The following is a 14,728-nucleotide window of genomic DNA, read 5'->3' as shown; positions in this document are numbered from 1 at the left end:
CTTCTTGTCTGCAGAGGCACTGTATATCCCCTTTTCTGCCAGCCTAATTGTTCTCAGGATTGGTCAAGCTGTTGCAGAGATCTGATTAATTTCTCATTTATTGTTTTATTTGTACATCTATTTAAAAAAAAAGGGCAGAACCATCTCTTCCTTTAGATGTTCCTTGACAATCCTTCAAAACACATCAGTGAAATAGACCCTTGCTGTAACTCTTCCCCCACCAACATATGTACTGCAAACAACGTATCCCTGGTGCAAAAATGTATAAATTTTAGGATATGTTGCCCAAGTCTTCCCATTCCCTTATAGCGAGATAAAACAAATGAGCCAATGCACTCTTTACTTGACCCTATGGAAAGTGAGATTCATTTATTGTAGACTGATAATTAGGAACAAGACCATTTGAAAGTTTAATTTTTTGCTACTGAGTACAAATCTATATGGATTATAAATAAAAGTGGATAGAGTAGAAATATTGTATTTTTTGAAGAGTGCCAAGAGAAGCAACAGCTGTGTGCCATTAAGTGGCACAAAATGCATTTTATTCATGGATTCATCTGATAAGGTTTCTTAAATGTTCACATGTAATTTAATTGTGTACTTCTTATCCTCCTTGCTAATAAGTCTACTCATTTAGATTGCTGATCCATCATACTAGAAAAATCTGTTTTTAATCAGTATTATAGTTTAATTATGAATTATTAAGGGAAAACCTCTTAGCTTGATTGCTGCGAAGGATATCTGACTCAGAACCAGAGTAGTGTGTAGGTTGGAGCTAATCTGGAAAAGGAAATATTTTTCTTAAACATGAGATAGACCTACTATCAGATTATTTTATGTTGCTGTGGGAATGAAAACGTCTCTCTCAAAACATTTTAAAAGGTCAGCTACACCTCCACACTATGAACTAATTATATAACCTTGTGTTGTCATGGATATTTTGTGAAAGCAGCCTTGCAGATAATTCTCTTTTATAACTGAAAATAATATTTTAATTTATTCTCCCCCCTCCTCCCACTTCACTCTCTACTAAAAATCATTGAAAACCAATTTATGATGAAAAATTTGTCATTTTTGTATGTAGAGCTGTATGTTTTCTTTAAAATTATGTTGTGTACAATATCTAAGATATTTTTTCATGATAACACAGTGTTTCACAAATAGCATATGTTAAACAGAAATAGATATGAAGATTGTTTTTCTCTGCTGTTTATTCCCATGAAATCTGGTGGGACTGTTATTAATAGTCTAGCTCAGTGATACTCAGACTCAGGCTCACAAGTGGCTCTTTAATGTGTCTCCTTCAGCTCTTTGCAGCACATGATATTAAAACACTGATTTAATTATTAACCAATCAGGATGTTTTTAATGTGTTATTAACCAGTTGTAGATGATAAAATAATAATATTTGGTCAGTCATTTTGCTGTGAGAATTATATATCTAAAAACTAAATATTTCTCTTGTCATACTGTTTAAATATGAATATAGTATACTATAGTAAATGAAACAATGAATTCACATTACTGTGGCTCTTTTGGGTAATGTTGATTGCTAATTTGTCTCCAGAACCACTGAGGTCTGAGTATCACTGATCTAGCTTTTGAGTCCTATTTAAAGGGCAGTATGTTTGAGGGTTTTTTAAACATATAGTAAAGGGGTATTTGTTCAATCTGATAAATTTAGCTGTACCTTATAATTACTGGGCAGAATTATGCATACATTAATTTTAAATTACTATGTGCAACGCAGAGTGAAAATGAAATCATATATAGTACAAAAAATCATGTTCTGCTCTAGTTGGTACTAGTATTCCATAAAAATCTCATATTCCTCTTAGAAGCCTTATAGTATATGTAGAATGCCCCTTGCTCTACTCCCTTTCATGAGAGAAGACCAGAAAATTCATTGTCTTCTAATTGTCTTCTTTAGATTCCATTCCTGGCAGAAGGTATTCGAATTCATGGAGAGAAAGTAACTGAAGCACTAAGGCCATTTCATGAGAGAATGGAGGCCTGTTTTAAACAGCTTAAAGAAAAAGTGGAAAAGCAATACGGTATCAGAACAATTGTAAGTTGTCTCCAAACCTAACATTTAAAAGAGAATCTGTTTTTAGAATTGCTGTAATTCACATTTCAGTGATTAAATGAATATATAGAAAAAACAGTTTTAATAGAGGGTGATTAAGAATCTTAAGGGAGTTATGTGGTTTTTCATTTTGTTTTGGTGTTGTGGTACTGGTGGCTTTAAACTCATTTTTAGACAGAGGTTTATTTCTCTTAATGTTCCTAAAATGTTCCACATGGGTAGCTGCACAAAAGTGTAATGACTTGCCTTGTGTTGCACATCAAATGAGTATCTCTCCTGAGATTAGAATATAGTATCTTTCTGGTTTCTAGATATTTGTCCTGTACTTATATGCCTATCCAGAAGGTTGTCCTCTGAAGCATAGTTACATATCAGTGACTTCAACAGGTATCTTTGACTGTAACTATGCTAGATGAATAGGTCTACTTGGTTAATTTATCTCTGGACTAGCAATTGTAGTTTAGAGCATGAGACTTCACTTAAATTGTCAGTGCTGAGGAGAAGTGACCAAATGTCCTAAAAAAACATTCAAAAACCCTCATCAACATGACTCCACAGCATAAAAGACTTACCCTAAAATACCAGGATCTGTCCTTTGGAAGTCAAGATAGTCCCTCAAAGTGTTCAAGTTTTAAGAATCTTTTACATAGGTTACAATCTCTAGGAGGTTCTGACATCTTTGAAGCATTCGTTCTTTGAAGTCAGAGGTTCATATCGAGGAATATCACAGAGTATCATCACTTCCAAAGCTAGACTCTCACTTCCAAAGCTAGTTCTAAGGCTGTTTTAAATGTTTTTTTTTTTCAATAAATCAGAGTCCTGTATCTGCAGATTCTCAGCAGTGACTTGCTGCTCTTAAGTACAAACTGCATCCTTGACCTTACTTCTAAATCTCCTGCTACTATAACTCCAAACTGTATTTCAGGAGATTGGGGGGGTAGTGGGGGGAAGGGGAAAGGAGGGAGACAGGAGAGAAGGGTAGATTGTTCTCTGTGAATGGTCCTCAGTACTGTAATTTGCACTCTCCAAACATGAACAAATCAATCATTTTTGGCCACCCTTCTGCCTCAGCTTCAAGATGCAACCAGAAATTTTGAAAGTCCCCTTACACTTTGAACCTTGTTGATTTAAGGTGGGTTAGTTAATAGAGAGGTTTTGTTTTGGTTTAAGACTGAGTGTTGCTGCTTAGTGCGGGGAGTGTTTCAAGTGCTGGCTCTTATAGCCTGCCTGTAGGTTCTTAATTGAGAATGTATTTTGAAAGCCATAAGTGCACTTGGAGATTATGCAAAGCAGGCACATACATTTTTAAAATTCAGTAACATACAAGTAAAGAGTTAGAGTTAACCTTAGGTCTGATTGTGCTGGGATTTGTGTTCTGAAAGTATGTTGAAGGCTTCTGTTCCAACTCTTATGCCTTGTATGTTAGTAGCATTGACAGGCTCAGAATCAAAACCTCCATCACTGTTGTAAGTATTCTTTAACCTTGTTGTACGTCTTGTTTAGATTGTAATGAAAAAGAAAGATTCATATGAAACTTACGTCCACTTTACTGTTAAAAAAAACCCTCAAAATAAATACATGAATGTATTCAGTATTTATCATAAATATAAGTGAATCTATACCAGTGAGTGAATAAACTCAGATTTTGTCTACTTCTTTATGTTGACCTGCATTGTTCATCTTGGTCCCAAATGGCTAATTAGATTTCAAGCGGTAGTAACCACACAAATAGCTCATGAAAAATGAAATTAAGGGAAAATCTACTTAACAATTTGATAAGACGTGACCTTGTAGCAAAATATGATTTGTCTCCAAGAAAGCAAATATCGGAAATTGCCTGAGAGAGTAAATATTTTCCCAGAAATTGTAAAGAATGATTACAAGCAAGAAAAAACGTACATAATAACTGAAACTTTCAGAAAATCCCCCACAAAAAACCAATATATTTGTAAGGTTGCACAAATGCATTTCCTATCAATAAAACCATTAAAAAAGGAAAATTGCCAGTTGAAGAAACATTAGTTTCTACACTGTTCTGCAGGCAGTCCAGCCTCCCAGTGTATGCTTCTGGTTCCCAAGCTACCTGGCTGCAATCTGTACTCCAACTCTGGCTTCCTGCCTAGTTCTGTGGCATACTGTAGGAAGCATGCATGGTAATCCAGCTAACTCCCCATTAGAAGGAAGAGCAAGGAGACAAAACAAAATATTGAATGCCTGGCTGCAGCAGAATGGCAAATTCCATGGTGAAATGTTGACTTCTGTGGAGCTTGGAAAAATGCCAGATTCCACTGTCACCCTGTGATGGTGCGGACTCACCACTGCTGGCACCTCCTGCTGGTTGCTCTGGGAATTAGCTCAGTCTTAGCTGTCCAGCGCCCTCAGCAGGTGGTGTCCCACCCATTGTCTGCTCTGCTGGGCTGTCTGAGACCCACGTTGCTCCCTGGCTTGCAGCGTCCTCTTCTGGACACAGCTCTCTGGCTGTGCCCAACTTGGTTCTCTTCCCTTCCGGGGGTAATGGCAGTCCTTTGGCTTGCACCTGCCTCAGTGGCCAACCACAACCCAACATCTAGCCCCTCACCTCAGGGCATGTTGCAGTCTGTATCAGTCACACTCCTCTGCAGCCAGGTGCAGTGCAAGGGGAAAGGAGAGGATCCAGGCCCACCCACTACTCTGGGTCCCAACCCAGGGACCCTCCAGTGGCAGCCTCTCTCTGCCCTCCTTCTCTCCCCTTGTACGACTATCTTCCTGGGCCACTTCCCCTTTGGCCCCTTGCACCTTCTTGGATGAAAAAGACAAACTGTAATTCATGGAATGTGTAATCTAAACATATTATATCCAAGATTCAGTGCACCGAATTCTGATTGCAGTTATAATGGATGTACAGCGCTGTATGTCCAGTGATGGTGCTACTCCAGATTGCCACTTATGTTACTGGGATCAAGATCTGGCCCTGAATTTCTGTTATTACTGGGGATCACACAGGTGCTTAGATTGTGTATTTTAAATGCACTAAGTCAGAATCTTTGCTGTGCCAGATTTCCACTGGGCACAGTAGAGTGGGACAACAGGGATCTGGTTATAGCTCTCTGATTCTTTGATCAGTGCCAGTGTAGCTTAGAGCATGCTGTGCCAGGTGCCAACAGTCCCCAAGAGAAAAGATGCCAGCTGAAGATAGGAAGAAGACAGCACACGCTAGCCACACCAACTCTCTTCCCCGACTAAACATCCTACTCTGGGAGTCTATGGGATGAGTGACATGAGAGCCAGTGCACTGGGAAGCAGAGTGGGCTAATGAATTTGACTATGATAGCCCTGACTTCAGAAACTCATTTTCAGATCCTTCTATAGTGGTGACATAGTTAGAGAAGAGAGAAATCCTATCTGAAGCTTACCAGCCTTGATAGTGTCTTTGTAAATGTTTTTCCCTTTACGGTCCTTAAATCCCTGCTTGATATGTTTGATGCACTGTGCTTCTAAATAGTAATTTATTCCCAAGAAGAAATGAGATATTGGCATTAACTTGACTTATGTGTCACTTGCTTCAGTCATATACATTAACATTGTCAAAGAGACAACTGAAAAGTCAGACCCAGTTGGTGTTATCTTGCCAGTGTCACTCTGATCTGCTACTAAGAATTGATGGAATTTTATCACTTCTGTCTTTCTTGTTCAATGCCAACTTAGCAGTAGTTGACAGCGTGGAAAAGCTACCTGTGACTAAACAGCAGGAGATTCTTATTTTTGTCTGAAAGAGTTCAATTATTTTATGCATATATCAGTTATTAATGACTAACAAAGCTTGTATAAATATTCAGAACTATAAAAGAGTATTTGCATAAAAAACAACATTTAAATATTTCCTTCTCAACCTAGATGTCACTCTGTGAAAGTGGCTCTGTTAACAGCAATATCATATTCATGGTTTTTTAAAACTTTGGCTCATTATTGCTGTTGCTTAGTCCTGGAGTACACTAGGGTACCAGTAGCATGCATGTGCACCCCAACTCGGAGGAAACTGTAGATGCTTCAAGGCATTGTAGGCGTTGTAGGTGCTAGTAGCCCTGGTGAGTCCCAGTAACCATTCAGACACATGGCTAAGGGAAAGCTTATTTTTTGTGGAAGTGGCAGGAAAGGGAAAGATTGCAGATACCCTAGGAATAGAAGCTTAATAGTTACAGTGCAAAGTGTGCAATAATGGTAAATGTTTCAGGCCCTAGGGGGCAGGCCAATTGAGAATTGGGGCTCTCCAGGCCTGCCAGTGCCTGAGGTGCCCTCACCAGTCCAGTCTCTGTTCAAAGCAAATAGGACTTTTCAGGTTTCCAAGTCAGGCTCAGTTAGTGTCTATTATTGGGGCCCCTCTGCAATGGCTCCCTGCCAGCCACTGCTGCTCCCCCATAAATCCCACACAAGCCTGCACCCAGGTCTTGTCTGGCAGTCACAGCCTCTTCCACAGGTGGCTCTCCATATTGTTCCTGTTTTCAACTTCTCTCCAGCTTCCTGTTTCCATGTGGCCACTGCTTCAGCTGACCTCAGCTCCTGGCTTCCCTGCAGCCACAGCTTGCAGCTACTGCTTCCAACCACAGCCCGGCCACTTCCTGGTTCAGGGCTTTCGCCTTGCCTGGCCAGAAGAATGGGAAGTGCAGTGGGTGAGGAGGAGTTATAGTCCCCTGCCTTGCAGAGCCATACCTGTGTTTAAAATTAAGCATATGCTTAAGTACTTTCCTGAATCAAGGCCTGTTTGCTTTTTCTCCTTAAATATAAGGAGTAACAGTATCTGTGTTGTTATAGATTATTTGTAACTGAAATAGCATAAAATTCTAAGTGGAAAAGAAGCATTTTAACCATTAAGCATTACGTGATAATGACTCACTAATTTCAGGTGTTGTTCTAAAAGGAATAAGATCATATTTTTCTTTGTTGTAGCCCTCAAGTTTGGATGATAGACGAGGCAGTCGGCCAAGGTCTATGGTTAGATCATTCACAATGCCTTCATCTTCAAGACCGTTATCTGTTGCATCAGTATCATCTGTCTCATCGGACAGTACCCCTTCCAGACCTGGCTCTGATGGGTAAGTAAGGTATAACAATTAAGAGCTTGTAATTGTGGAGAAAGATTCAGCATGCAAATCCTTACTGGGTTGTGAGAATCCGTCAGCACCTAAAAATCTCTTTAATTACAAATGTATAGTGTAGTGCATGTGTTATCTTAATTCTTTGTTTTATAAAGTTACCAATATGAGCAACTAAAACTCAAGTACATTTCTTTTGAGCAAATTGTTTCTATACTGAAAGCATTTTTTGGGTGTGCATGTGGGGAGACATGGGTCTTATTAGAAATTTGGCATTTTAGAAAATTCTTTCATCAGTGATACTTACATCTCTACTACTGAGAAGAAAGCTTTGTTTTTTAACAAATACTATCATTTCTTAAAAGAACCTTGTTTTTCTCAATGCTGATTTCGAGATACACTGTTTGATTTTTATTAGGGCTGTTGATTGGTCGCAGTTAACTCACAGAATTAACTTAAAAAAATTAAATCGCGTTTAATTGCAGTTTAAATTGCACTGTTAAACAATAGAATACCAATTGAAATTTAGTAAACATTTTGGATGTTTTTCTACATTTTCAAATGTATTGATTTCAAGTACATCAGTGTGTTCAATTACAACACAGAATACAAAGTGTACACTGCTCACTTTATATTAGTTTTATTACAAATATTTGCACTATAAATATGATAAAAGAAGTAGCATTTTTCAATTCACCTCATACAAGTATTATAGTGCAATCTCTTTATCATGAAAGCACAACTTAAAAATGTAGATATTTTTGGTTACATAACTACGCTCAAAAATGAAACAATGTTAAACTTTAGCGCCTACAAGTCCACTGAGTCCTACTTCTTGTGCAGCCAATCGCTAAGAGAAGCAAGTTTGTTTACATTTATGGGAGATAATGCTGCCTGCTTCTTACTTACAATGTCACCTGAAAATGAGAACAGACATTCACATGGCACTTTTGTAGCTGGCATTGCAAGGTATTTATGTGCCAGATGTGCTAAACATTCATATTCCCCTTCATGCTTTGTCCACCAGGTGTAGATTGGAGTAAGGCAGGGTTTAGCTGCCAAAAAGTGAAGCTTTGCAGTAGGATTGCTCTTCATCGGCAGAAAATGACTTAAAAGAAAACTATGTATCCATACAATGCTAGTGGGGAAACTGGCTGTGTGCTGCCATCGTAAAAGTGTCATTCTCTTTGTTTCTCACGCCTCACATTACTTTTTCCATTTCTGCATATTTGGCTCTTATCTCTCCCCCTTCAAGCCTTTTACATTTTTGCCTCTCTTTCAGCTTTTTCCATTTTGTACCTCTGCTCCAGCTCTGCCATTGTACATACCATTTGGCAGGCAGTATGTTTGAGGTGGGGGTGGGGTATGCATGTTGCAGACAGTTTGTCTGGGATTACAGTTTTCCTTTGTTCTCCCTCTCCAGTCCGTTTCCTTTTTAATCCTGCTTCATAGAGGTTGTCCAGTTCAGAAGAAAGCTCTATAATGCAAGTCATCTTCCTTGTGTGAGCTTTTTACACATGGAACTATTACAAAGAATTACGGTTACAATTTTCTTTTATAGTCATGTAGGTTGGCCTGCCCCTTCCCCTGAAGTCAGCTCTGTGTGTAAATTCAGTTGAGGCTGAACAGAAAAGTGAAACCAACAAGGCTCATTTTGCAGCTCAGCACAGCTCAGCTGACACAGTGAACCAAGCAGCAAGGCAGTTGTAATAAATATCACGATAACCTACTGGATACACTTCATCACCAGAAAAAAGAACTTAGTTTTGAAACTCACACTAGGTCCTGATCCAAAGCTCACTGAAATTAATGGGAGTTTTTCAGTTTATTTTAATGGACGTTAACTCAGGCTCATAGTGCCTTGGAAGGTTGAATATAGCTATAGCTCAATATGCACAGAGACCTTTGTCTCACTTTTGTCAGGCTTTACATCTGTCATCTTCTGGGTTGCAATTCAGACCCGTGAGAAGTTGTATCACCACTTGTCCTGAGTGCCTTAAATTCTCTGTGCTGTAGCTCCCTGTCTGGACACTCCCAATAAGCATACAAAAATGCACTGAGTGTCTGTGTGCTGTGCAACCTTGGTTCAGCAGTCTGACCCCAGTAGCCTGCCTACAACACAACAGCCCCATCCTCATCTTGACCATCCTCGGTTACTAATTGTAGGGTGACCCCAACAGGCCCCCAGTCCCTAATTTTCCCAAAACCATCTATCCTGAACTGTCCAGCCCTCTCCTGGAATAGTGAGACTTAATAATATCTGTTGGTCCTTTAAAGAGAGAAAAGCACAGCAACTTGTTGCCTTAACTGAACTTAACATTCACTTCAATACAAACACAACACTGGGTTGGTTTAGATTAAAAGTAAAACAAGTTTATTAATAAAGAGAGGTTTTAAGTGAGTTCAAGTACAAGGGATAAAGACAAAATGGTTACGAGCAAATAAAAGGAAAATATGCTGCCTAGTGGCTAAGACTTAACTAAATAAGCTACAGCCTTGGTACAAGATAGATTTCTTACCAATCTTTCTTTTTTCCATGATGGATTTTTAGTTAGGACCTTGGGCTTGTGCATTTTAGGAACATAATTCTAGCACATACCCATAACTTTTTGTACACACCCTGTACATACGTCATGCAAGACTATTAATGATCAGTGAGTTGTTAGTTTTCCAGTGATACCCTACATGATGCCTTTTAGATACAGCAGCAAAGAGTCCTGTGGCATCTTATAGACTAACAGACGTATTGGAGCATGAGCTTTCATGGGTGAATACCCACTTAGTCAGATACATATTATCGTATGTTAGTATTCTGAGTTTCCATTCTTTGGAAATACTGCAATGTAGTAAATATGAATAATCCTGCCTGTAATACTTACTGCGTATTTCTTTGGCACCGTAAAAATGTGGCCTGCAAGATCCTCCTGCTGGCCAGGTGCATGCCTGTACTCTGTTTTTGTGGTACCCTCCACCAGCGGTTTCTCTTTTCAGATGTATTTTCAGTAACTCAGTTCTCTGGCTGAGTCACACTCCATCTATATGTGAAACAAATAGAAAATAAACCCCTTCTGGGGTAACACAGTCCAACAAATGGTTAGCCCTCCCACCCCACCCCAGAGTCCTCTGTCCCATCTCTAGTCCTGTTTGAGCACTTCCCCCTTCTTGGGATTCGCACAAAACTAGTTGCCTCCTCGACCCTTTGCCACTCAGCCTGCAGCTGGTGGAGGGATCTGGCCCTGCCCACTACTCCGGGTCCTAACCCAGAGCCCTTACAACTAGTAGCCACCTGCTGCTTCCTTCGCTAGTGTCTACTGCTGCATTCCTTGGGCTGCTTACTACTCTGTCTCATCAGTTTCTTGGGTCCTTGGCCTGTTCCCTGTTTAAGTAGGGTCTTTCCCAAGCCCCTTTGCTGAGAGAGTCCTTCTCACAGGCCCTTCACCTCATGAGCTTGTAACAGTCTCTGGCCCTTCTTGTCAAGTCTCTCTCTCCCAGGCCTCTGTGCTTGAAGAGCTTCACAGTCCTATCCCTTCTTAGGCAGGGTTTCTTCCCATTCTCTGTACGTGTGGAATCTCCCAGCCTTCCACTACTTCTTGTCCCAGCCAACAATTGCTCTGTCCAGCTGCTTCAACTTCCTCAGCCAGCCAGGAACATTTCACTTCTTCCTCTGGCTTCAGCCAGCAACTGAGCTGTCCAGGCCCTGCAACTCCTTTTATATGAGCCTTCCCTTTAGCCTCTCTAGGCCGCTTGGATGACCCCACTCTATTGCCTTTTTTTCTGTGGCAGGGTGTGGTAGGACTGCAGGGTCTTCCCGATGGCCATCGGGAAGACCCTGCAGTCCTACCACACCTACCATTATGGAAATATAATCCTTGATTCTACACTGGAAACCTCCAGTACACAACCCTGAGCCTTTGAACCTCAGATAACATCAGTGGATTTCACAAGGTCACTGAGAGGTCCACACTAGTGATCCTAATGCAGGATCAGAGCCTACAGATGCAGGCATCGTAGCTCAGTATATACTTTTCTTCCGTATGAAGAAAGCTTTCTTATAAAGAAGATTGACTTTGTATCACACAGTTTGTCTTCTGCCATGTGATAATTTTAATTTGTTTTTATAAATTCTTTAATATATTGTTTAACCTAGATTGTGTTCTTTTCATCTTTCATGGGATCAAATACATATCAAAATAATTTTTAGTCTGAAATTTTTCTTTTTTAAGCTAATTTTTTAGAAAAATTTACCTGTTACACTGCACATTATACATGAAAAACTAGCCCCAAAGGAATCATAGTATGTGTAGATCTTTTATTTCCTGGAAATTTAAGCAAATGGACCTAAAACAGAAAAAAATCATTGAAATATTCCTTAGAGTTTTGCTTGGCATATTTAAATAATAAAATTAAAAAACATGTTTAAATATTGAACTGTTGATTATTTTCTTTTAAAAGTTCATTTAAAAAGTTCATTGAAATGCTAAAGGCTTGTGCTGTGCAGTTGAAGCAAAACATAGTCAACTGTGAAGGGTAAAAATTGTATCTTTTCAAAGAGAGGTTATGATAGTAGGGTACCAGCCTTGCATATATTCACACACTCAGAATACATGTCACTTTACCAAATGCCTGAGGTTTGTACCATTCCAGTTATGAAAATTCATCTACTATTCAGAAATCAACCTTGCCCTTAGTTATCAGCAATAAAAAAATGAATCTAAAGACTTTCACTAACTTGTTATCCTTCAATCTTTTTTATAGCATCAGAAGCTTGGAATTGCTCTCTTATCCTCATAGTACAGTATATGCACATACATCACGATCTGTAGATATATGATGTGCATGCATACATTACGATCTGTAGATATATGCATGCACATCATACATATAACATACACATCTAATCACATACGTACATATTATGCATTATGTTATTATACATGCAGCTGGTAGCACCGTTTATTATTAAGGCTGCCTGACACTTCCCATTATAAACCCTGTTTTCAGTTGCTTATAACTTTGCCAACCTTTAACTCATGTGAGTTGAGTTTTCCATGCCAGATGTCTGTGTCAGGTGGAATTTTCTCTGGAAGATTTCAGCTGAAACAGTTCAGATTCCTGAAAACGAAACTATGGAAAAATACATTGTTATGCCCAAGTAAAAAAAAATCCAGGGACCTTTTCTTTGACAATCTCTAATGCATCTATGCTTTGGGCAGGGACTAGAAATTTGGCAAGAAGGTGAGTCTTTTGCTGTCTCTGTGAAGATCCACCCATCCCAAGTTAGCCAAGTTATAAGCCTTTGAAAAATCGCATTTCGCACATGTGTAGTAGACACTTGCTAGACTGCAGCTAAATTCTCCAAAGATTCCTTCTGTACTGGGCATGCTCTAGCTCTGAGCAAAGCAAGAATTTCCCTGTAATTGCAGCAGCTCTGAGCTATTGTGAGTTGTCCTGGGTCCAGGTTTGGGCACCTGAACTAAGAGCAGGCATTTTGGGTTCAAGGCTTGCCAACAGGGAACCAGTTAGTCAAACCTCAAAACCATTGCACTGGAAAATTTCCTTCCAGCTCTAGTCACTATGCACCTTCCAACTTCTGCAAAATTGAAGCAGGGGGCCAACAGGCAACAGCCTCCTTCCCTGCATAACCATGGTTCGTACTCAGAGCAGGTCTGTCCTAAGTATTGAATGAAGCAGGAGTCCTGTGCAGAAAATAGTATGTGATTGTGTAATTAGAGCTCTATCATAATGCCCATGCACAAGGGTACCGAATTAAGGTTGCAGGTGCAACATCAGTTCTGGCATTTCCTAACTTTTCAGTGCTTGACTTTGCAACCTTAATAATAATCTTTTAATGTACTTTTTTTATGGACATGTATACACAGTATGCATATGTATATGATCCTGTAAAGCAGTGGTTCTCAAACTAGGGCTGCTGCTTGTTCAGGGAAAGCCCCTGGTGGGCTGGGCTGGTTTGTTTACCTGCCATGTCCACAGGTTCAGCCGATCGCGGCTCCCACTGGCCTTGGTTCACTGCTCTAGGTAAATGGGGGCTGCGGGAAGTGGCGCAGGCCAAGGGACGTGCTGGCCACCCTTCCTGCAACTCTCGTTGGCCTGGAGCGGCGAACCGTGGCCAGTGGGAACCACAATCGGCCGAACCTGCGGATATGGCAGGTAAACAAACTGGCCCGGCCCACCAAGGGCTTTCCCTGAACAAGCGGCAGCCCTAGTTTGAGAGCCACTGCTGTAAAATGTATGTGCAAGTACTGCCTGTGTGTACGTGTGTGGCATATACATATTCATGAAGTAGAACTTCATCAGTTTGGTTATGATCATTTGTGAATTACTAAGATTTGCAGTGAATGAGGCAGGCTGTACACGGGTAGTGGATGATGGTGTGATCTATAAATGTGATGATACATAAACACACAGAGAGATGCTTATCCAGTGTGTGTAACCATCTAATAGTAAATTTACCTCAGAACTGGGAGGTGCACAGTACTGTTCATTAACAGTTCTGTATTAAATTTTAGCTTGAGACAATTACAGTTTGTCATTATCTTCTTTCCCCATTGTGATAATGAGCCTTACTTGGTTAACAAAAGATCTCTGGACTAAAATTATACTGTTGTTGGGAACTTGGAAAATTAAAATTTGTTGTTTGACAGTAATATTTCATTGGTCTAAGTAAACCAAATTTTCCTTCAGGTTTGTGCTTGAACCTCTTCTGCCAAAAAAGATGCATTCTAGGTCTCAAGATAAGTTGGACAAGGATGACCTAGATAAAGATAAGAAGGAAAAGAAGAAGGAAAAAAGAAACAGCAAACACCAAGAGATATTTGATAAAGAGTTGAAATCTACAGATATTTCTCTGCAACAATCTGAAGCAGTGATCCTTTCAGAAACGGTAATGTTAACAAACAATTTTATTTAATTGTGGGCAATAACTCGGACATTTTTTACAATACAGAAGGGTCATTTTGACAGTTCATTTTGGTTTTAGACTTAAAATAACTCTGAGAAAAAATGTATACTCTTTAAAACATTCATTAGTGTACCAAAAGTAGATATTTTACTAAACAAAAAGAACAGAATAATGGTATTTCATATAGACTTTCTGTAAGATTTTTATATATGGCCTTTTGAAAAATACAATAGTTGATAAAATTAAAGAAAATTCAGTTGCACCATTCATAGCAGGGATTCTTCTAGTTGCTGGTCATGTGAGATTCTGATGGTTCTCCAGTGTGGTTTCAGTTATCTTCTGCAAGATATAGTTGGTGGATATATTCTGCACCAAAAAATTAAAAATTCCATGTACCATATTTTAAATTCTGCATATTTAATTTGTCAAAATAACACTATGTATAATCACCCCAGTTTCTACTATTTCGTTAATTTATTTCAAAATACCTTTCAGCAACTCTGTAACAATGCATACACACACAAAAAATTCCCCCAGGAGTAGAGTTAAAAGAAACCCCTATGACAATCCAGTTCCTTTTTCTCTGCCCCTCCCCCCTCCAGAGCCCAGCCAGGAGCTAGACACCCACACCTCTTTCCTCCCGAGCCCAACTGT

The 14,728-nt window shown here is 39.5% G+C and overlaps 1 protein-coding gene across 2 annotated transcripts in view; it reads left to right on the top strand.

Moving 5' to 3' along the window:
- The window catches only part of DOCK1 (dedicator of cytokinesis 1), a 570,673-nt gene that overhangs the window by 528,214 nt on the left and 27,731 nt on the right, over nucleotides 1–14,728 (top strand). For both annotated transcript variants that reach the window (XM_032801591.2, XM_032801590.2), the window contains exons 47-49: nucleotides 1,931–2,068; nucleotides 7,010–7,155; nucleotides 13,858–14,056. In XM_032801591.2, coding sequence (XP_032657482.1) covers nucleotides 1,931–2,068; nucleotides 7,010–7,155; nucleotides 13,858–14,056 — 483 coding nt within the window. The remainder of the gene's footprint in view (nucleotides 1–1,930; nucleotides 2,069–7,009; nucleotides 7,156–13,857; nucleotides 14,057–14,728) is intronic.

Source organism: Chelonoidis abingdonii, chromosome 15, assembly GCF_003597395.2.
Source record: "Chelonoidis abingdonii isolate Lonesome George chromosome 15, CheloAbing_2.0, whole genome shotgun sequence".
NCBI classification, from domain to species: domain Eukaryota; kingdom Metazoa; phylum Chordata; order Testudines; family Testudinidae; genus Chelonoidis; species Chelonoidis abingdonii.
This window is presented reverse-complemented; position numbering and strand designations above follow the sequence as displayed.